General features: G+C 42.4%; 2 protein-coding genes across 2 annotated transcripts in view; both read left to right on the top strand.

Moving 5' to 3' along the window:
• Positions 1-22,025, top strand: part of LOC132448861 (uncharacterized) — a 332,340-nt gene extending 310,315 nt beyond the window's left edge. Inside the window, exons 2-5 of the mRNA XM_060040408.1 lie at positions 13,855-14,387; positions 14,664-16,065; positions 18,992-21,369; positions 22,021-22,025. Of these exons, the coding sequence (XP_059896391.1) occupies positions 14,945-16,065; positions 18,992-21,369; positions 22,021-22,025 (3,504 nt within the window). The 5' untranslated portion in view covers positions 13,855-14,387; positions 14,664-14,944. The remainder of the gene's footprint in view (positions 1-13,854; positions 14,388-14,663; positions 16,066-18,991; positions 21,370-22,020) is intronic.
• On the top strand, positions 7,960-10,010 carry si:dkey-249d8.1 (uncharacterized). The gene is made up of 4 exons (XM_060040409.1): positions 7,960-7,963; positions 8,219-8,317; positions 8,926-9,077; positions 9,163-10,010. Exons 1-4 carry the CDS (start codon positions 7,960-7,962, stop codon positions 9,919-9,921), a joined length of 1,014 nt encoding a protein of 337 aa, XP_059896392.1. The 3' UTR covers positions 9,922-10,010.
• Positions 22,026-22,769: the final 744 nt, after the last annotated feature.

Genomic DNA, 22,769 nt, shown 5'->3' with positions numbered 1-22,769 from the left:
GTTCCAAAAAAACATGAATAACATATGCACAACCGCGTTTTACGACTGCTTAATGGGTGCGATGTAGGTCTTAATTTTCTTTGAAGTGGTCTTAAAAAAGTCTAAAAAAAGTCTTAAATTTGGGTTGATCAAACCTGGGGAAACGTCAGACCCCAGATGGACCACCCCACAACGCAGACGCATAGAGCACCAATGGATCACCCGTTTACATACACTTACACCCACAGGCCTGAACGAGAAACCTTGAACCATAGCATACATTCACCATAACCAGCATGCACACATCACATATTACACATCTACTACACCCACTTTATACACCCGTTTTATACACATCCATCATTTACCTTCCATTACACTCTCAGCACCAAGTATCCATGTCACATTCACCTTACACATCTATCATACATACACCCACTACACATTCATCATTCATAATACACTTGTTACATGTTTATTACAACCACCACGAACACTCAAACTATCACACACCCACACTACAATCACCACCATTACACATTTATTACATATCCCTCTTTCACATTACATCCATTTATCTCTTACACCTACTACACTTTTCATCTACCATCCGTCCGCACACATCTTTCAACGGTTACACCTATTACACCTCTTACACATTCATTATTCACAATACACCTATAACACATTCATCACTAATTTCACCTAACCTCAAAAGATATTCACCAAAAACGGCCTGCACCGGTGTGTACTTCGGTTGACAAGTATGTCACACAATTAAACAAGGATAAACGCTATTTATTTTTTGTTGATTTATTCCGTAATGATAATAGTTTATTAATAGTTGGCAGGGTGAATATTTCACGGAGGGGCGGCACCCTAGCGCCCCCTACTTACCCACCGCCACTGGGCCCCGTTTCCCGATATCGATGGATCTTCGCTCGTAAGATGGTTCGAAAGAGGGATCTTTCGAACCATCGATCATTTCTTTGGAGCGTTTCCCGAAACTCCTCTTAACGTGAACGCGCATTCGCTGCACTCACGACGATCGTAGGATTGTACCTGTCCACTGACATGGTGCTGAAACGGTCTATGACGCAGGGGGAGACGCAGGACTGTCGGAGGAAAATGGGGTTAAAAAGGGTTAAAATATCTCCCCATCAAGGCCAACCGCAGAGTAGCCTACGAAAGGAATAGATTGCAATAATATGAATGCTAAAGATATTAAAACAGAATTGATTAAGCCTAGGCCGACATATATATCAGTCCTAATCCTGAGCACACGATCGGGAGGTGGAAGTTGCGCTTTAGATGCCTTCACAAGTCCAGCGGAGGGCTCCAGTTTTCGCCGGCCAAGTCATGCGCTGTGATATGTGTGACAGCTATGTTGCACAACATTGCAGCTAAGGCTGGGGTAGCTTTGGTTGAACCGGAGGACATTGAGGACGATGACGACGAGGAAGATCGGTGTGAGGACGGCCTACCTCATAACTACGTGGCTGGTTTTCATGCACATCGAAGAGTGATTGAGACTTTTTTTTAACCCCCTCCACCCTCCCACATGTCACTAAACATTCCCGTCAACGTGACCAATCCCCACCATATCCCAGCCTTTTGCCTGCTCCTTTGCATTTTTTTAAATATTTTTATAATTAATATCTTTATTATTATTATTTTTTATTTATTTTTTACAATATTTTAGGCTATGTTTTATGAGTAGCCTATGTCAGTCTGCACAAATCCCCCCCACTTTCTCTCACACATTTTAAGTGCCCTGCCTGCTCAAACGTTTCCTCGACTGTCTCTCTCAAACTAAGAACATAATGGCCCACATTAGGCTCAGACGCACGTGATACACCATTACCAATGTGTTATAATAAAACACATCCAATACTAGGAATGTCCGCTGGTTACGCCACTGAGGCTATAGTAGGCTAACGAGGCTCTTAGCGTCCTACGAGTACCCTGGAGCACTCGTTAGCTACGAGCGTTTTCAAGACCCACTCTGCGATCCACTTAGGCTAAAGATGCTTTCGGGAAACGGGGCCCTGATCGATTAATAAATGAATAATAAATAACACATGAAGAGGATAGAAGAAGGCACTGCTTTGGTCACTTCCCCACTGACCTTCTTGTGTCTCAGCACTGACCCACCTGTCCCGGAGAAGCCGCAGCGTGACACATGAGCATTGCTGCATCTCAGCTCTTCCCTCGCAGCTGTTGAGTGTTGGTCCTTCCCTCCATCCATCCCTTCAAAAATGATCACGTCAATCATGCGCCTGCCCACTGAATAGAAGCATGAAACCATGCATGCGTTGTTGGGATGCGGGGAGACCTTTTTATTTTAAGTTTAGCTGTATGTTGTGTATGTGACTCTTTGGTTTAGCCTCAGTGATTCTAGAGATTCTTGAAAGCACCACAGCATCACAGAAGCTTTAAGCCCCCACGCCACGTCAAGGCAGAGCCCATGTGAGGTTTTTTTTTTGTTTGTTTTCCAATGAACTACTGTCATCTAATATAAAAGATGAAAATGGCAAACATTGCAACAGCAAAGCATAGAGATATACTTACAAACTGGTATTTTTTTCATTTGTTCGTCAATGAAGTACTGTGAACTAATTCAATCAATAAATATGTCAAACATTGAAAGACACAAAACATAGATATATATTTACAAACAGGTCCTTTTGTATTTTTATTTTTTCCAATGAACTACTGTCTACTAATAAACAAAAAAGGCAAACATTGCAACAGCAAAACTTCGATACACATCTACATACCGGCCTTTTTTTTTCTTTTTTTCTAACCCTTTTTTCAATAAACTACGGTGGCGCTGAGCATTCACCAAATAAAAAAAAGTTTCACAGCTAATGTAGCCGTTAGCACACTCAGGATCTCGTAATTACGAGATAATATCTCGTAATTACGAGATAAGTATCTCGTAATTACGAGAAAAGATCTCGTAATTACGAGATACGGATCTCGTAATTATGAGATACGGATCTCGTAATTATGAGATAAGGATCTCTTAATTACGAGATAAGATATCATATTTACGACATAAGGAACTCGTTTACGAGAAAAGGATCACGCCTCTCATTCATAAATAACGTTGCTGGCTAGCTGCAGGCCGGCAAAGGTGACGCTATCCGACGCTATCGTATTTAATCTCCTGCTCGGAATGAGGCAATGGGAAATATTGATGTTCGTTAAAAGTGAGGAGGGCATTAATATAAGTGTGTCAACATTGCGCAGACATCTGAAGTCATTGGCCGGCAAAGATGACGCTATCCGACGCTATCGTACTTTATTTCCTGCTCGGGTTGAGGCATTGGGAAATATGGATGTTCCTTAAAAGTGAGGAGGGCATTAATATAAGTATGTCAACATTGCGCAGACATCTGAAGTCATTGGGACTGTTCAGGAGAAAAGCCCAGTCGGACCTGATAAATTGCCGGCGAACCGCTCTAGCCGAGCCTTCTCTCGGAGGGATGCTAAAGTGTGTTGCATAGCGACCGTCGTGCATTTTGAAGGCAGCCAGGAGGGATTACTTTTTTGTATTCTTTAATAAAACAGCTACTTTGACTTTCTTGTTGTTTTTTAATGTAGTGTGTCTATGACTTTCGTTTTGCCATAATAGTAACCGTCGTATAAAAGCAATAGATCACTTCAGTCAGTGGTATGTGCTCATTAATAATTATACCACTGTGAAGGTTTTTTTTAAATAATTTAACAACTGACAGGGTTTGCCTTAACTATGTATTTTACATAGTATTTTAATACATTAATTATATGACATACTGTCACAGCCAATATTAAAACAAAATCTAATGTGGGCAGTGGGACAAAAATTATATTTCCCCCAAAAACAATATTTTATTGATTTGTATAAAAATAAATTAGCTCATTAATTGGAAAAGAGCTTGAGGTAAGACGTTTTCTAAACAATAATGCATAGTATTAAGTTAAACACATAATGCACTGCTGTATTCAACTTTTAAGAGCCGCAATGTGAGGGGCCAGCCACATACCCTTTAAACCACCATGACAACAACATTTCCACTTCTGGGTTCCACTGAACAATTAACGCGTCAATATTCGAGGGGCTTTGGCACATCAAATGATGGAACAAGCATCCCGTACTGGTTCAACTGCTCCTGCAGGAAGAGAGCCACTTGTAGCAGGTCCGACTGGGCTTTTCTCCTGAACAGTCCCAATGACTTCAGATGTCTGCGCAATGTTGACATACTTATATTAATGCCCTCCTCACTTTTAAGGAACATCCATATTTCCCATTGCCTCAACCCGAGCAGGAGATTAAATACGATAGCGTCGGATAGCGTCATCTTTGCCGGCCAATGACTTCAGATGTCTGCGCAATGTTGACATACTTATATTAATGCCCTCCTCACTTTTAAGGAACATCAATATTTCCCATTGCCTCAACCCGAGCAGGAGATTAAATACGATAGCGTCGGATAGCGTCATCTTTGCCGGCCTGCTGCTCGCCAGCAACGTTATTTATGAATGAGAGGAGTGATCCTTTTCTCGTAAACGAGTTCCTTATGTCGTAAATATGATATCTTATCTCGTAATTACGAGATCCTTATCTCATAATTACGAGATCCGTATCTCGTAATTACGAGATCTTTTCTCGTAATTACGAGATCCTTATCTCGTAATTATGAGATATTATCTTGTAATTACGAGATCCTGAGTGTGCTAACGGCTACATTAGCTGTGAAACTTTTTTTTATTTGGTGAATGCTCAGCGCCACCGTAATAAACTATGTGCACTCACAAACAGAAATGTCAGACATTGCAACGGCACATTTCCTCCTTTTCCTCTTTTTTCCCTCTCTCTTCTGTTTGCTTCATGCCATTAAGCGCTGTCTCTTGCGCTTGAACGCAACAAATTATCTCGACGTCAACTTTCTCTTTCTGCAATCTTGCACGTACTCCTTGTATGCCACTTGGTGTGTAACCTGTGATTGTTTGGTGGATTCCTCGTCCATGCCCCACCTCTTCCCAGAGTTGGCTGGCAAGCACATGGCTGCTGACACAACGGGGGGCCTGAGCTCGTCCTGATCGTCGACAGCTTGGACGTCTTCCAGGGGATGCACACACTCCTTCTCCGCACTGGGCGGCGGCGGTCGCAGGGATGGGATGGCGATCCCTTCTTTCTGCAACTTAAAAACAACCACAAAAACATTAAGAATAAATGAACACATAAAAACTAGGGATGGGCATTCGATAAAGTTGTTTTAGTCGATCGTCTGGAGAATTAACGATCAATTAGTCGATTAATCGTTAATATTTTACATTAAAATGTAAAAGAATATATTCAAAATGAAATGAAAATACAAATGCAGCGTGTTTTCCTTATCCAGATCTTTAATATTAGATGAACTCAGTTAAACCAGATCCGTTCAATAGTTATGCGCTACTCTGCTCTAAGCAACGGAGCATGCAGCTCGAAGCCGGTGCTCATAAATATAGCTAAAAATAAACACAACCCTAGTTTCTTCCCAAAATAATAACAAATATAGCTGCGAGCAGCAATGTGGGTGTCAAGCATAATGGGACTCGGTTGGCTAATTCTGCCGGATGGACGTAATCGGCCAGGGGGCTACATGACGACCGTCTCGGTAATCGGCAATACCGACAGCCGGTGGGATGAGCATTATTTTACCAAATGGGAAAAGGACCCCACCTAGAGGTAAGGGAGCAATACAGGCTGCCTGACAGAACAAATGTCACAAATACATAGGGGTATTCGGAACAATATCCCTAAAAGAGACAATGTAAACAAGCATCCCTTCTGGAGGTGGTTCTAATCCAGTGGGAATTGCAGTTTATATTGTAGGTGGGCGGAATGGTAAATAGAGTCATTGTTGCAATATACATTAAGTACCGCTTGTCACCACACGTGTGCAGTGTCTACCCTTCAATGAGCGTTGTTCAACGCAAATAACATTGATATGAATGAAGTAGTGTTCCGATTTTATGCTGTACGACAGATTGACTTTGATTTAATATGATTGCTTTGTTATAAGTTTATATAACCAAGTATATGATGACCATGATAAAGTGCATATGATTCGATACAATTTTACTGACAATGTTAAAGAGATGCTGCGAACAGGCTTACTTCCTGTTACGGCTTTGCTGTCAAGTTAAATTGGCTGTCGTGGCCAAACCGTTTTGAATCCCCACTATCGCGAATAATTGTCAATTAATGGGCTAGATAGATAGCCTAGTCAAGTCTTTATTAATAACGGACACAAATGGTCGGAAATTCATTTAGGCGATACGGCTCACATAGTATAGCCTACAAGACCACACAAAACAACGGAGACACCGAGTCTGACTGGACATACACAAAATACACCACATTTAAACTACATATGCGTTTGTGGCGGGGCTCAGTGTTAAATTCAATATTAACGAGGGGAGGGGGAAATAACCAAAGAGAGATCGACAACGCCACCTGGGGAATTACACCCCAGGAAATATAAAACTATGATATTACAGAAATAATAAGGACACAGGTTCGAGAACTAAAGAGGCAGAGACAATAAATATATTAACTGTTTATTTTATTACAATAATAACTAAATAAAGAAAAGTGGAGCAAAACCAAACCATACCAAACAGCAAAACAGGGGTTATGTAACCCCGCAACCCAAAGGTCAAACAATGAAACCGAAAAGGGGAAATAACACAAAAGCAAACGGAACCAAAACAAAACAGCATAGCTAAACAGAACAACTAAAACCGTACAAAACAGCACAGCTAAACAGAACAACTAAAACCATACAAAACAGCACAGCTAAACAGAACAACTAAAACTGTACAAAACAGCAGCAGGGGATCCTAAAAACAAAAGACACTGATTAATAAAAGTTCAAATGGGAACTCAAAACTGTTAGAAAGCGTGGACCCTACTCACCACCCTAGGAGGCAACCAACAGAGGCTGATGCTGCTATCCATTTTGAATGTAGGCTGGTACGAACGACCAGCTTCAGCGAGAACGTGACGTATTTCCCTTGCTCCAGCCTTCCAGTTTGCTATTTGTGTCCGACGAGTTTAAGAAGAAAACTATTTTGGAAAAAAGAAATAATCAAGTGTATAATGGTTGCCAGTCTTTACAGAAACATTAACATTGCAAGCCTTTTACATTGCAATAATATTTTGCCATTTTCACCAATTTTTATTTCAACAAGTGCTGTCGTGTTTCTGTCGAGCCACGAGGGGTAGTAGCGGGCTAGTCATCATTAGCAACATAGCCTCTTTGGCAAACCAGCTTGAAAACACAACTTTACATTGAATTTCACGCAAAGCAAGACCATAAATTGGTGACCGGATTAAAGCAGCAATAAAATCAAGTGTGTAAGAGGATTTAAAATCGACATTACAACCCCCAACGTGGTACAAATACAAAGAAAATACAGCTCGATCCCCATTGACTATGGGCGCAGCCATCTTGTTTGCTAGTTGTACAGAACTGCTCGCTCTACTTTGAAAGCGACGAGATACTCAGACCGAAAGGGGGCGTGCCTCAGTGAAATGCCGCAAGAAAGCTAGGAGATTGGCGACTTTACCACTTCGTACATCCAAATGGATAGCAGCATGAGTTCAGCCATCTTGGCCTTTTTATCTGCACCTGGGTGCAGGGGGAGGAGCTAAGATGGGGTTGCATTCGCAACCCCTACTGAGGTTCACCAGTCACCACACGTTGATAGATAGACCCCATTATGTATTAAGGATATTAATGAAAAAAAGGCACACATGTGCTTTATGTTAATATTTACACTTAACCTGGGCAATTTCGTATTTTTTTAATCTGCATCATTTCAATTGGCAATTTGACCGTGACGTCAGTTCAGCAAAAGTTAAAAAAGAAAGGTTACTAAATTGTGTAACCTATCACTAAATTTCGGCAAATTAGATGTTTTTACCTAATATATAAAAGGAGCATGGGTGTGACTCTGGCAACTTCGTGGTTTGGGCGGGTTTTTATTGGAGTGGGCGGGTTCTAAGATGTGATTGGGCTGGAAACTGTCGATCTGATCTGGCAACACTGCATGCCTCTATAAATAGCCCATGCCACTGCTTAAAGATGTCTTGGGATATCCAGTTCATAATGGTGAGTCCCAGTAAAATACCAAGGAGTGACAGTGAGACGGTTGTCGGCTATCTTCATAGTGTGTCGCCTATGAAGATGTCAAAGAACAGCAGGCGATATTTCGAGGCCACCCGAGCAGAGGGACCAGTTCGTTCACGCGGCAGAAAACAGGCAGGCGGTGAAATTGGTTGCCACGCGGAAAAGCATCAGTAAGTTTTGTGTTGGCTTTCCTGTGTTTGTTTCTGAAATCGGCATTAGTTGTCGTTAGTCCGTCGAGGGACGTGCTAGGGAGTGTCTGACGTGTGCCACGTAAAGTCTGATGAAGTTTGTCGATGGACGATGCATTACTCGACGTAAACTCCTGTGGAAATTAGTGTAAGGCATTTTTTTTAATTGATGTGTCGTTCTACTGTCAACGGCGTATTTTCTCGAGGAGCTAACGGCAAACTAATTCAACTCCAAACCGTGCAGTGCGTGTCTTTTCCCCCCCTTCCCCCGTCTTCACTGCTCTGTTACGTAAAATGGCCGACACGCAGGTTAGTCATCATCAGGTGGCCTGTCTTGCTCGTTAGTCGGTTATCGTCGCTCCCCTTGCCTTTATTGCCGATCCCCTCGCCTTTATTGCTTTCATATGTAAAATGACCGACCCTGCTTTCAGCGTGATGAATATAAATTTTTGTCGATCATTAATTTATGCATATATATTTTTTGATTTGTTTAGATTCATTGACCGATCCCATTAATGAGTCGTTACTGGAAGCCCGTGCGTTACGTCCAGGTGTTAAGCATGCATTTCTTTTCATTTTTGTTTTCGTAGGCTACAGCAGTCCAGGGGGCTTCGACGTGTTGGTGTCGAGCCAGAGCAGGCTCGATGCGTTTGGGGACCTTCCTTTCACCCATAGGGCACCGAGCAGCACCTCTGACCGGCTGACCGTGGTCGATGTTTTAGGTTTGGGTCCCAGGCAGAGGGTAAGCGTTGTGCTTTTGTGAAGCTTGTTGAAAGAAGTATTTGGAGAGAACTTGGTCCTAGTGTCTCTTTGTTGTTTTTCATCAGGTGGGAGTCATCAACCTCAAGGTACTTCAGCTCCTGGACAATAGGGTGGTGGAGATCCAAGGAGCGTCGATGGAGCTGAAATGCTTTGAGGTTTGTGACTCCACCGGACAGACGGCGTTGAGCGTGTGGGATCGGCTGATCTCCACCGTCCAGCTCGGCCAGTGCTACACCTTCTGTTCGCTGACGACAAGGAAGGATGGGAGCCGCACTGTTTTAACCACTACACCGTCCACATTGGTCACCGCCACCACGGGTGTAGGGCAGCCTTCTTCCCTCAGGCAGTTGACTGTCGCGGACATGGAGATTCTGTGCGGGCCGGCGACCGCGGTCAAGATCGTGGCAAAGCCCAGGTGTCCACGATGCCACGTCGGACAGGACCAGTTGGACGTCAAATGTTCGACCCACCGCTGTGAGTCGAACATGTGCTCCATGCTGCAGCGCACACCAGCGTATCTGGTGACGTACTCGGGGGTGCTTATTGTGGCACCCAGAGATGTTGATGAGCGCTCCATGCAATTGACAAACTCCGCGGTGATGGGGTTCGTCAAGGAGTTTTGTGTGGCGTGCAACGTCCATGATGGCCCAGCCCTGGAAGAAACCATCATGGCGTTGCCAGAGCTGGTCGTTTCTGTTAATGCAGAAGGACTGGTGGTGCGCTTCGCTCCGGCCGAAGCTGTAAGAGAGGCTATGGCTGACTGCTCCCTGGACGACATTCTGGACACGGAGGAGGCTTCGACCTCCTATCTTCTGGAGGACTGAAATTTTGTCGACACCATCAAACTGTCGTTTGATGGTGTTTACTTTGATATTGAAAAATAAACTATGTTTTGATTTAAGCAATTGTTTCTGTCTTTTGTCGTTATAAAAGGGAATCGGTCAGTTATACTAAGCTGTGCAGGTAATGGTAAAGTCTTTATGGTCTAAAAATTGAATTTACAGGAAGCCTTTCTTTCTCATGGTGGTTTAGAATCTTGTTGGTGAACGAACACACACACAAACAAGTAAATGGGTATGGGCAAATCAATTTTTTTTCCTATATAGCGTAAGCAATTCTACATGCAATGCAAAATTTGAGCAAGGGCAGCAAACTGAGCCTGCATTCTTTGTCACTGCCTTGGCCATTGCCATGAATTAATTTTGGATTAAAATCGATCATTAAGCAGGCTTTTTATTCAATATGGCCTAGAATAAATACTATCCTACTTTTAAAAGCTTAAAGATGAGATTGCAGGGATATAGTGAGTGCAAAGAATGTTAAGTAAGTTAAATGACTGGTAAAAGGATAAAGATTTAGTTCAAGAGAATACCTAACTGCAAGTTAGGCTTTTGAGCCACTGAGATGTACTGGTAGGGACGAAAGATGTCAATGATTTAGAAAATAGATCCCATTTATGTTCAGCTTCAGGTAGCTTGCTTGAAAATAAGTTACCAACATGAACGAAGGGTATGGACATGGGTGGATTACTGCACGGGCACACCGGGCACATGCTCAGGGGGGCCCAAGGGCCCCCCTGAGCCGCCCCACAAGTTAGGCTACTAACAGTTACTAACTACCCCACAAGTTACTAACAGTGGGGCCCAGGGCCCCACTTTTAGTAACTGAAGTAGACTGAGCCGCCCCACAAGTTACTAACTACCCCACAAGTTACTAACAGTGGGGCCCTGGGCCCCACAAGTTACTAACAGTGGGGCCCAGGGCCCCACAAGTTACTAACAGTGGGGCCCAGGGCCCCACAAGTTACTAACAGTGGGGCCCTGGACCCACAAGTTACTAACAGTGGGGCCCAGGGCCCCACTGTTAGCAACTTTTAATGTTGCATTGTCGAAGCAATCAGTAGAGAAATACAAAAATTCAAGCGAAAACAGCAATAGTAGGCCTATTACTACTGAGTAAATAAATTAATAACAAGATCACTAGGGGGCACTATTTCAGTTTGTGAATTTGAGACCGGTCACGAACAAGTCACTGTCATTTAAACATGGAGCAACGGCAAACTCTAAGTGGAGTGTTGAAGCGAAAATTAAAAAAAGAAAAAGAAACAAGAGAAACTGCCGCCTTGCAAAATGTACCTCGTATTTCCCAATTTTTTTAAAAAACCATATAATCTACTGTAGAAGCTCAGGAGCCTGTTGCTACGGGAGATGAAGAGCAACGAGCTGGCAAAAATATTAACATGCCGCTACCACCACCAGACATCGTGGAGGATTTTGCACGGAACAGAGCCCGGAAAAAATGCATTTCATAGGTGAAATGCATCACTGTCAATTAATGTAAGGAACTGTTCGTATTGAGTTGCTTTAAGTCGTTTTTATTTGTGGTTGAAAGCGGTGCATTCGAAATTCGTTCAAATCGCCAAAAATTGCATCAATTATATATATTTTTTATCCTGTTTTGGTTAAATAAAGATGCATTTATTTGTAATAATTATTGTGAGGTTGCCTTTCCTGTGCTACAAATCCTGCTGAGTTGCAGGTATAGGCCAATGACTTATTATCGCCAATAAGTGTGTGTGTGTATTCTAGGTGCGTGTGTTTATGTTGGAAGGGGGGGGGGGGGGGGGGGCCTGTGGAGTCCACGTGCCCAGGGGCCCGATATTTCATAATCCGTCTATGGGTATGGATAGCCATAATGCTGTATCAGGCTAAACGGATAAGTGTTATTTAGCCTGTTGAAATAGGCCACAGGTTAAGCCAAACTGTGGTCTGTGAACAACTTATAATATTAATTTCATTCTATGTTTAATCACTGGTAATGTTGGCCCACTGTGTGTCTGAGTAAATCGCCACTCTAGAGTGGCAAAGTCACGCCCCTTCCGGTAGAGCCCATGGGACCTATGAGATCGAAAAATATGAATGGGTTTCAATGGACAGAAAGTAATTATTTTCTGGTCCCAGTCCCTTTATGTCCTGGATTACACATGTTTGTGGATTTAAATTATAATTTTTCATGCAAAGAAATCTAAAAATTTTCACAAAGAAGTTTCATAATGTTAGGTTTTGTGTGAGGCCCCTGTGAAGCTCTTCGCTGCTGTCGACGCGAATGATATAACGTCACCACCACTCTGGTACAGACATGGCGATCTCTCTGCTCCACTTTACCACTTTTTCCAAGGGGAGGATAACAGCATCGAAAGAGGTGAAAAGCATTATGTTTTCTCTACAGCCTTTAACTGAACAATTGCACAATAAACGGTCAAACTCTTGACATGAAAAATTAAAAAAAAAAATCTTCCACAGTTCGTTAAAACCATAGTAGTCCAGTCGGTGGCACTGGCGGTATATAATGATAAGCTATGCCACCCATGAAGAAGAGGTAGAAGAAGTAGAAAAAGGTAAGACGTTTGTTTGTGTGTCTCAGCAGAATTAATCTTGACAGCAACATTTGACATTATTTTACATGCTGAATATTTTCTAGTAGTTATGTTAGTATTATACATTTGAATGGTTCAATCAGCAGAAGAGCATGTAGCCGGCGAATTTTGTCGAATGACATGCAATCTGTCTACGGTGACGGCTTTAGTCAGGGACAGGCAAACCATAAAGGGGACGTTTGGTCACCCTATGATATGTGTTGTCTATCTTTACATAAAATGATATGATCACAGGGACAAGAAATGGAGAAGTTGTCATGCTACACATAGTTTTTTATTTAGAATCAAGCTAGGTTTCTATTTCAGAAAAAAGGCTTGTTTTTATTTAAAAACTATAAAATAACTTGTTGCATCCACCTTTTTGACTGTTGTAGATTATGGTGACACTCTTTATATGCATGCATGTATTGTGTTTGTGAACTCTTGTTTATCATTCAGCATTACCATTCCTAACAAAAGCTGGTTATGATGCACACGACTGCAACTTGTAGAGTGTATTTGGTTGGATGCCTCTATCAATACGCAGACAAGATAATTGGTTAAATTTAATTGATAAAGCAGCTGATGGATTATGACCATCATATTTGTCAGTGTTGTCATTTGTAACAAACAATAGCTGCAACCTCAGGTCTAACAATAGCATACTTTTTAATGTGCCTACTGCTTGCTCTGAACTTGGTAAGATGGCTTATGTTATAATGCCCTTTCAACTTGAAACGCAGAAAAAACGAACACTTGATATGTTCATTCCCCTTTCTGATTTAAAATGATGTGTCGTATACACTTTACATTACAAATTTGAAATTGTGTCTAGGTTGTTTTTTGTATCCTGGATGTGTTTCCTGTTTTGTTTATTATGTTTACATTCATACATTGTGTTTTTTCTGTTTTTATGTGTCTTTTAGGTAGGTGCTGACTTTATCGACCAGGGCCTATTTGTAAAACAGTGCCTCAATGTGACTACCCTAGTAAAATAAAGGATAAATAAATGTAGACTGATGAGTATTTTTCAAATCACACACTACATATTTAATAGAGAAGCAGAAACAGGGGAGGCAAGGTCAGCTATTTTAATAAGTTAAAGAAACAATGTATGATTAGGCTATGTTTAATTACATACATATTCAATATATGAATACATTAGATAGATATAAACAGATGGAAGTTTTAGTATGATGAGCTTAAACACCTGAAAGAGGACTGTTTGGCAATGTGGTGCAGCCTTATGTTGTGGAACACAGAAACAACCAATGACGACAAGTCAGAGTGATAGTTATCAATGCAAGTGTGTCTCTTCCTGAAAATAATTCCTCTGCCCCAGCCTTGTTTGCAATGGTATGCAAAGTATGAGCGGTCCAAGATGGCGGCCGCATTTCTTGCGCCCAGCAGCCAAAGCTGCGTCTGCTCTTTAACATGTAAATGATAACAACCATGACAGTCAGGTGACATGGATGCAGGCCCATTGAAACGAATAGGGCCAAAACAATTAGGCATTTCACATGTTTAGAGCTGTTATTGTAAAACTACTGTGTGTGTGTGTGTGTGTGTGTGTGTGTGTGTGTGTGTGTGTGTGTGTGTGTGTGTGTGTGTGTGTGTGTGTGTGTGTGTGTGTGTGTGTGTGTGTGTGTGTGTGAGATACACACACACTCGTGGCATCTCTGGGGGGGCAAATTAATGGTTGCTCTCTAAAACTATGTTATGCTAAAATATGACTAATGTGTTTTGTTGTAGATGCCGCGTCCAAGCAAGCAGTCCAAGGCAGCCGAGCGGCGCTGTGCTGAAAGAGGGCTGACTGCAGTAGACCTGGGGTCTGCTGCCGAGGTTGCGCTTCCTCGTAAAATTAAAGTTGCCGAGGTCGCGCTTCCTCGTAAAATTAAAGTTGACGAGTTTGCGCTAATTCGTAAAAGTCAAGTTGCCGAGGTTGCGCTTCCTCGTAAAAACAAAGTTGCCGAGATGGCGCTTCCTCGTAAAAAAGAAGTTGCCTCCAAAACCCTGCCAAAACTCTGCCAACATTCTGCCAACACTCTGCCAAAACTCTGCCAAAATTCTGCCAAATGACCTGCCAAATACTGTGAATTACATGAAAGACGATAATGTTACCGATGATTGTTTGATTCTGCCTGTTGACAGATCTGTGCTGATGGGGTCGTTTCATCAAGATGATTTACAGTTCGGAAAGGATCGCAACAAGCAATGTGGTGCCATCAGTCTGACTGCAGTTCTGAAGTCCAATCTGAGTGACGTGTGGACCTGGACGAGCAGAGATCTCGATGATGTTTTGATTAAGGGAACTGTACTTTACAGATCAATGAATGCACAGCGTCTAATAAGAGACCAAGGAAGAGGTTACATTGCTGTGTCTGAATTGCCTAGACACTACAAAGTGTGGAATACAAATTTTGCAATTAACTATGCAGTCTTTCACTGGATTGATTCGTGTTGATGACTATGATCAAAGTTTACGTGATGTTGCTATGCCTTTTGATGAAGCACTCCAGCGTTCACTATATGGTAATGATGCTTGTTTGTTAACCATTTGTGCTAATACATGTGCAATAGTCAATGGAAGAGGCAAGTTTGCATTTGTTGATTCGCACATAAACTCAAATGTCAACAGGAAAGGTCGAAGGGCAAGCTGTGTTTCATACTTCAACTGTTTACAGTCCCTGATCCGTCATGTGTATGACTTTGCAGAACGGTTTGGCGGAAGTACACCCCGATTTGAGGCAACAGGTGTGAAAGCTGCAATAATCCATGTCGACCCGGACAACGCCAACTACAGTACAATGGTAAACCGTCCACTCTACAGTAACATCGTCAAAGGTAATCCTATGCATAAAGTGTGTGAACAACTGCCAGGTGTAAGTGATGCTGGTAACTTTGGTATAGACACAGGTTACTGTTCTGATAAGGGTCAGTGTTTCAAAAGAGAAATTGAATCACATGTCAACGATGTCATCGATGTGGATGTAAACACGGCCGCACAACCACCTGAATGTTTGAAAAGAGTGCCCCTTTACCATTCTGATAAAGGTAAGCGACCTCAGCGTGTCAAACGTGTCAAAACCGAAATTAAATCACATGTCATCGATGTGGATGCAGACACGGCCAAAGAGTCTTTTCAATCACAGTGTGGTTTAGCGGCTACAGATGATGTCATCATTATCGAGGAAACTGTCGCCAAACGGCCCTTTAAACCTTTAACTCGTGAGGATCAGGATGTCTTGTGCAAACAAATTGGACTGTCGACTGTACATTCTGATGAAAGGCCAAACACAACAAGCAGTGTTGACGATATGGGATGTCCTTATAAAAAGTATAAAAGTATAAAACCAGACGGAAACTGTTTTTATCGTAGTCTTGCCTGGAGCATATGTCATGATGAGGACCGGCACTTGAAAATGAGACGGGCAGTTGTGAAACACCTCCAGAATAACAGCAACGTATTTGAGTCATACTTGAGAGATGGATATACGTCAGTGCCAGACTACATAACAAAATCAAGAGTGTACTACTGTGGTTCTTGGGCAAGGCAAGGCAAGGCAACTTTATTTATGTAGCACTTTTCATACACAAGGCAGACTCAAAGTGCTTCACATATAAACATTGTCATACAATAAAATAAAATAATAGATATTTAGCTGAAAGCTAAAGCAAACATAAAATAGAAAAAAGGCATTTTAGTATTAAAATAGAAAATAAAGGCAACGTTAAATGTATTTAAGATTTAGCAGAAAGCTATAGCAAACATAAAAGTCTTCAGTCTTGTTTTAAAGGTGCTCAGAGTTGGGGCAAGTCTTAAATCCTCTGGGAGTTTATTCCAGCTATTTGTTGCATAGTAACTAAATCCTGCTTTCCCATGTTTTGTGTTTAGTCTGGGGATAATTAACAGATTGGTCTCAGAGGATCTTAGTGGTCTAGAAGGCTGATGTAGTGGAAGCATATCAGTTAAATATTTTGGGCCTAAACCATGTAGGGATTTATAGGTTAGCAACATGATTTTAAAGTCAATTCTCTGACCTACAGGAAGCCAATGTAACGATTTCAGAATTGGTGTAATATGATCACATTTTTTGGACTTTGTTAGAACTCTAGCAGCAGCATTCTGAACAAGCTGAAGCTTCCTCAGAGTTTGTTTTGGGAGACCTGTAAGGAGACCATTGCAGTAATCAAGCTTACTAGTGATAAAGGCATGTACAAGTTTTTGTAAGTCTTCGGTGGACATGAGCCCTCTAAGTCTTGCTACATTTTTAAGGTGATAATATGCAGATTTTGTAACTGATTTGATGTGACTGTCGAAATGTAAATCTGAATCCATGATAACCCCTAGATTTCTGCCTTTGATTGAGGTTTTCAGGGACAGAGAGTGAAGGTGTTCGGTTACTTTAAGCCTTTCCGTTTTAGAACCAAATACAATTATCTCTGTTTTGTCCTCATTTAGTTGAAGGAAATTTCGGCACATCCATTCTTTCACTTGCTCAATGCACTGGCACAGCAGATCTATGGGCCGATAGTCATTTGGTGATAGCGATACATAGATTTGCGTGTCATCAGCATAGCAATGATGGTCAATATTGTTATTTTGCATGATTTGCCCTAGTGGGAGCATGTAGATGTTGAATAAAGAGGGTCCTAAGATCGAACCTTGTGGGACTCCACATGTCACGTTGGTTGATTCTGAGACAAAGTCGCCAATGGAAACAAAGTAGTTCCTATTTTGTAGGTAGGACCTGAACCAATTTAAGACGGTGCCTGAAAGCCCCACCCAGTTTTCTAACCTGTCCAGAAGTAATGTATGGTCTACAGTGTCGAATGCAGCACTGAGGTCAAGTAGCATTAGTATTGAGATTTTGCCAGAGTCTGTGTTAAGACGGATGTCGTTTACAACTTTAATAAGGGCGGTCTCCGTGCTGTGCAGGGGTCGAAATCCTGATTGGAAGGTGTCATAGCAACCAGTTGATGCCAAGTGCCAACCAAGTGATTAAGTTGCTGGAGGACAACTTTCTCAATGATTTTACTTATGAAGGGTAGATTTGATATTGGTCTGTAGTTGTTAATAACAGAGGCATCTAGGCTCCGCTTTTTTAAAAGGGGTTTAATAACTGCAGTTTTCAAAGCTTTTGGGAAATTGCCTGACTGGAGAGAGTTGTTAACTATCTGCAATATGTCTGCTGCTAGGCAGTCGAAAACATTCTTAAAGAGGTTGGTAGGTATAGTATCAAGGCAACAGGTGGATGTCTTTAGTTGTGTCACAGTTTCCACAAGATTTTGAGAGTCTATAACATTAAAGCATGCCATCCTTGCCACGTTATTTTTGCCTGAACAGGGTGGTAGTCCAACATTTTTGTTTGAAGTGGAGATATTGATGGCGCGTCTGATACCTTCAATTTTATCAGTATAAAAAGCTGCAAACTCATTGCATTTCTGCGTGGAATGGAGATCAGGTGGAATTTGTGTTGGGGGGTTGGTCAGTCTGTCAACAGTTGCAAATAGGGTTTTTGCATTATTAGTGTTGGTTTTAATGATATTGGTAATCATAAATGGTAATCTATCAGTGGAAGCTGATAATGGACTTCTCCTTGCAACGTTTGTTTAATTGTTTGTTGTATGGTCTTGTACCTTTTTTACACAAATATGACCGCAATTGTTAAACGTTCTGATGACTTTATTCTACCCGGTTGACGCAGAAAACGATTGACGTGGTCCGTAAATTCCCACCACAAATCCTTATACACAATAAATCGAGGTTAACCTACCTGGACAACTCACAAGATCATCTTTCACTTCCTCGAATGAAGTTAGGGCTTATAACTTTGTTTCTTGACGCAAACACGAACCATCTCTCTCTTGACTTCAAGCTGTGGATGGGTCGTCTTCTCCGGTGCTTGAGCTGTCCTTCACTCTATGCGTCAATCACGTGTGCAGTGCGTCTTCCGTCAACAACGTGCCATGCTTGATTGTAGCGAACAATTATTTTGTAACCGTAACTTACATATGCAATTCCTTTAATTTACGTGTCAACACTTGCTATATATTATTTATAAATATATATTATATAAATTATAAATTCCAAAACTTTCCTCCTTGAACTGAACTCCGGCGCATTCGGCAATCGACTTGTGTGGACTTCCTGTAAACACGGACCTCCCGGTAATGCTTGTTAAACTGTCTTTTTAAATAAACTCCGGGTTTGCAAACTAAGTTGTTTGTGCTTCGTTTTATGTGTAAGGACCCTAGTCATGCTACTGCAGAGGTTTGGTGCTATTTAGTGGTTAAAAAATGCGGCTTTAGAAGCGAAACACTATGCCCCAAGTCAACAACATGGACGCCAAACATTGCGCCCGGCAAACTATAATACTCGATTTTCAATGAAAAAGGTATCTGGTAGGCTTATTTGATGGGTTTTAATGCCAAAACAAAGATCCTGGGTTCAATTTGCGCCGGAATTACACTTTAACGCATATGCACTTGAAAGAATGCTCTCGCAATGTACAGTTCATTCCCGTTGGCGACAATCCTGTCAGGATGAGTTTACCTTTGAGTGTGCTCCAAGCTAAAGCTAAGCGCCAAACGTGTAAAGACGACAGCAGCATTTGGATGACCAACATAATTGAGAGATACCACAACAGACCTGAGTTAGCAGAATTTCAAGATATGTGCTTGGCCAGTTTTTGCTCAGAATACAGAGTTATTTATGCGTCGCAGGTTTCGGCAGAAAAGGGTTCAGGTGACATAATACAGCTCAACAACGACTGCGGTTTTGTGAAACGACGAACCCGAACGCAACCCGCTGTCGTGAGGTATCCCAGATTTTCTCCCACAAGAGACCCAGAAAAGTACTTCCATTCGTTGCTTCAACTTTTCCTGCCTCACTACGAAGAATATCACCTCAAACCGTCCCAGTTTGACACATACGAGCATTTCTACAAGAACGGTGCGGTTAAATGTGGCGGCGATGTTCGACGAGTGCAGGCCATTGTGGATGACAACAAAGCTGTATTTGAAATAGAGAACGATGCCATCGACCAAGCTAAGCAGTTGCTGGAAGAAAACATTGATTTAGAAGATGCATGGGCTCAGCTGTGTCCTGAAACAGAAAGAGAGCGTCTTCGCTGTTTGGATCTCATGAAAGACAGAGTTGTAGATGATGAAGACGCTGATGGCACAGAACTTATGCCTGACCTGACAGCTAACCCACACACTGCGTGCACTTTGGAAACGAATCATGTGACGATGCCCAGGCAAGACGCGTTGGATTTATTGCGATCGTTGAACGAACAGCAATCTGCCGTATTCTATGCCGTCCGTCAATGGTGCTTGCAGAAACGTCTTGAACAGAATCCTGAGCCTTTGCGATTGTTCATCACCGGTGGAGCAGGAACAGGCAAAAGCCATTTGATCAAAGCACTACATTACGAAGCCACTAGGCTGTTGTCACAGATTGCTGAAAATCCAGAGGATCTCACTGTTCTTCTAACGCCACCTACAGGCGTGGCTGCGTACAACATTGGTGCCGCGACCATTCACCACACTTTCTCCATTGGTGCAAATGTCAAGATGCCTTATCAACCTCTCGGCGATGAGAAAGTGAATTCGCTACGAAGCAGAATGGGCAACTTGCAAATCCTGATCATTGATGAAGTGTCCATGGTCGACCACCGTCTTTTAGCCTACATTCATGGTAGACTACGTCAAATCAAGCAGACTGGTGATTATTCGCCGTTTGCAAATGTTTCCGTGATCTGTGTGGGTGACTTTTACCAGTTGAGACCTGTCAAAGGCACACCTCTTTTTGCTGACGGCGGAAACCTGTGGGAAGACAACTTTGAAGTCGCTCAGCTGACCCAAGTCGTTAGGCAAGAAAATGCTGAATTTACTGGATTGCTAAACCGCCTCAGAGTCCCTAAAAAGAAGGAACCTCTCAGCAGCCGTGATGTACTCACACTGAAGCAGCGTGAAACTGGTGAAGACCCAACTGACATTCACATATATGCTACAAACGCAGAGGTCGATAAATATAATGTGAAGAGACTGCAAGACACCTGTCCAGACGCAGTCAGCATTCAGGCCCTCGACTTTGTACGGAACCCCAAAACCGGAAGAATGGAGCGGAAAGTTGGCTTCCACACAAAAATCTTCAATTCCTGCTTGCCAAAATGCGTTTCGTTGGGAGTGATGTTGAAGAAGAACATAGACGTGTCTGACGGCCTTGTAAACAGAGCGTGCGGCACAGTTGTGGAAATCATCAGAGGTAAAGGGGACGATGACATTCCTGCAGCTATCCACGTTGACTTTGATGATCCTAATGTTGGTAAGATTCAGAGATCAAAGTCAAAGAGGGTTCTTGAACGTTCATCAGTCGTGGAAAAACAAGAAGACCAGGTGACCACTGCCGGAGGAATTCGAATTCAGCTACCTTTGGGTTTATCTTGGGCGCAAACTGTACACAAATGCCAGGGCTTAACTGTTGAAAGGGCTGTTGTATCACTCAAAAAGATCTTTGCTTCAGGTCAAGCTTATGTTGCATTGAGTCGTGTGAGAACTCTCAGTGGACTGATAATTGAGGACTTCAGAGAGTCAGTTATATTTTGTGACGAGAAAGTAGAGTCAGCTCTTGAAAACATGCAAAAGTTCAGCTATGGAATGTCTTTTTTGTCTGATGTGAATCCTGTGTGCACAATAGCTCTTCATAACGTACAGAGTTTAAATGCTCACATTCAGGATATCGCAGCCCATAAGTCACTCACCAAAGCTGATTGTATTTGTTTAACAGAGACTTGGCTCAACACAGGTTCCGAGGAACCGCAACTTCCAGGGTACACGTTCAAGCACAATGGCCCTCATTTATCAAAAGAACGTAGAAATGAGCGCAAATCTGAACGCATGATTCATCTTACGATAGGACCCACGTGAGATTTACGAAACCTTCGTATCACACCAATCCCAGCGTACGAAGGATCTTGGTGTTGATAAATACGGCGGCTGAGATCGATCGTAATTAACGTAACACGCCCATATAAAAGCACGTCTTCAGAAGTCTCGCCCCTAACTTTTACGACATGGAGAAACGTCCAACGGTAAAATAGAGGAATTTTTCCGAGACCCAAATGGAGACGCTCGGGTCACTGGTGGATGCGAACCGTCTGGTTTTATTTGGTAGCCTATAGCTGGCATTAAAGGCCAGCAAAAGAATGCTATATGGAAGGAAATAACTGTTGCAGTGAATAGTGTTTCCAATGTTCGTCGGGCTACGGAAGAGGTTTGTTAATTAAATTAATTAAATAATAAATTAAATGTACAACTTCTGTTATCCAGCTTAAAACATTTCACATATATGCTATTGTTTGCATTCCGTTAAAGTTATTTAATTCCGAATAAGGTGAAGAAGAAATGGTCCGACATGAAGCTCAGCACCAAAAAAATCGTGTTGCGGCTGTGAAGCCGGCCAAGCAAGAAACGGGAGGAGGCCGGTGCAGTGCGACTGCAGCGTAACTCCCCGAGATTACTCTGACCATGTAGTGCGCCCTGATGTAGACGATGCCCAACGTTGCTATTTTGGAAAATAAAAGAATCGTGCGTGCCCCCAGGCCATCGGGCTACCATGTTCAGGATTGACATTCTGGCATCGCAAATAATCGGAACATTAACTGAATGGTAGCTTTTGCGGTTGATGTACGCGTAATCATTAATATATGGTTCATACGCACATGGGTACAATCAACCGCACCAATCACATTTGGAAACCTAGCAATAGCATACAAATCCCGTTTGATTCCAGTTTGCTGATCGTTATTATATGGGAATTTAATATAACGTTCGGAGAGGGATATTATAGCTGCAACTGCTGGCATGGTTCGGCTAATACTTGGCTGGGAAATAGCAGACCTGTCCCCGATCTCCCGCTGCAAGATCCCGGTGGCCAAAAATCCCAAGGTAGAGCAAACCTGCACAGGTATTGCGTTTGATCGCCTAGTTTCTTGCCTTAACTGTGGCTCCAAAGCATTGCATAGCTCCATCAGGAGATGCCTTGGGAGACAAAAACGACTCAAGAGCCATTCATCGCCCTCCTTAAAAAAATCGGCGCGGTCTCGAAAAACTCTCTCGTCTGTGCGTTGAGGTCCTTAACAGAGCCAGATCTGCCATCGCTGAGACACGACCACCTATTTGGCAAAGCTCCTGTTAATATAGACAGCTGAATAAACATTTCACCTGTCACATTCTAATTATTTTCATAGC

Source organism: Gadus macrocephalus, chromosome 20 (assembly GCF_031168955.1).
Source record: "Gadus macrocephalus chromosome 20, ASM3116895v1".
NCBI classification, from domain to species: domain Eukaryota; kingdom Metazoa; phylum Chordata; class Actinopteri; order Gadiformes; family Gadidae; genus Gadus; species Gadus macrocephalus.
Note: the sequence above shows the minus strand (reverse complement) of the source record. Positions and strands in the feature narration are given on the sequence as shown.

Bases quoted from the DNA above. Each gene is read 5' to 3' on its own strand.
- si:dkey-249d8.1 (XM_060040409.1), top strand. The intron at 8,318-8,925 runs GTAAGTTTTGTG...TTGTTTTCGTAG, and splicing joins TGCCACGCGGAAAAGCATCA to GCTACAGCAGTCCAGGGGGC. The intron at 9,078-9,162 runs GTAAGCGTTGTG...GTTTTTCATCAG, and splicing joins GTTTGGGTCCCAGGCAGAGG to GTGGGAGTCATCAACCTCAA.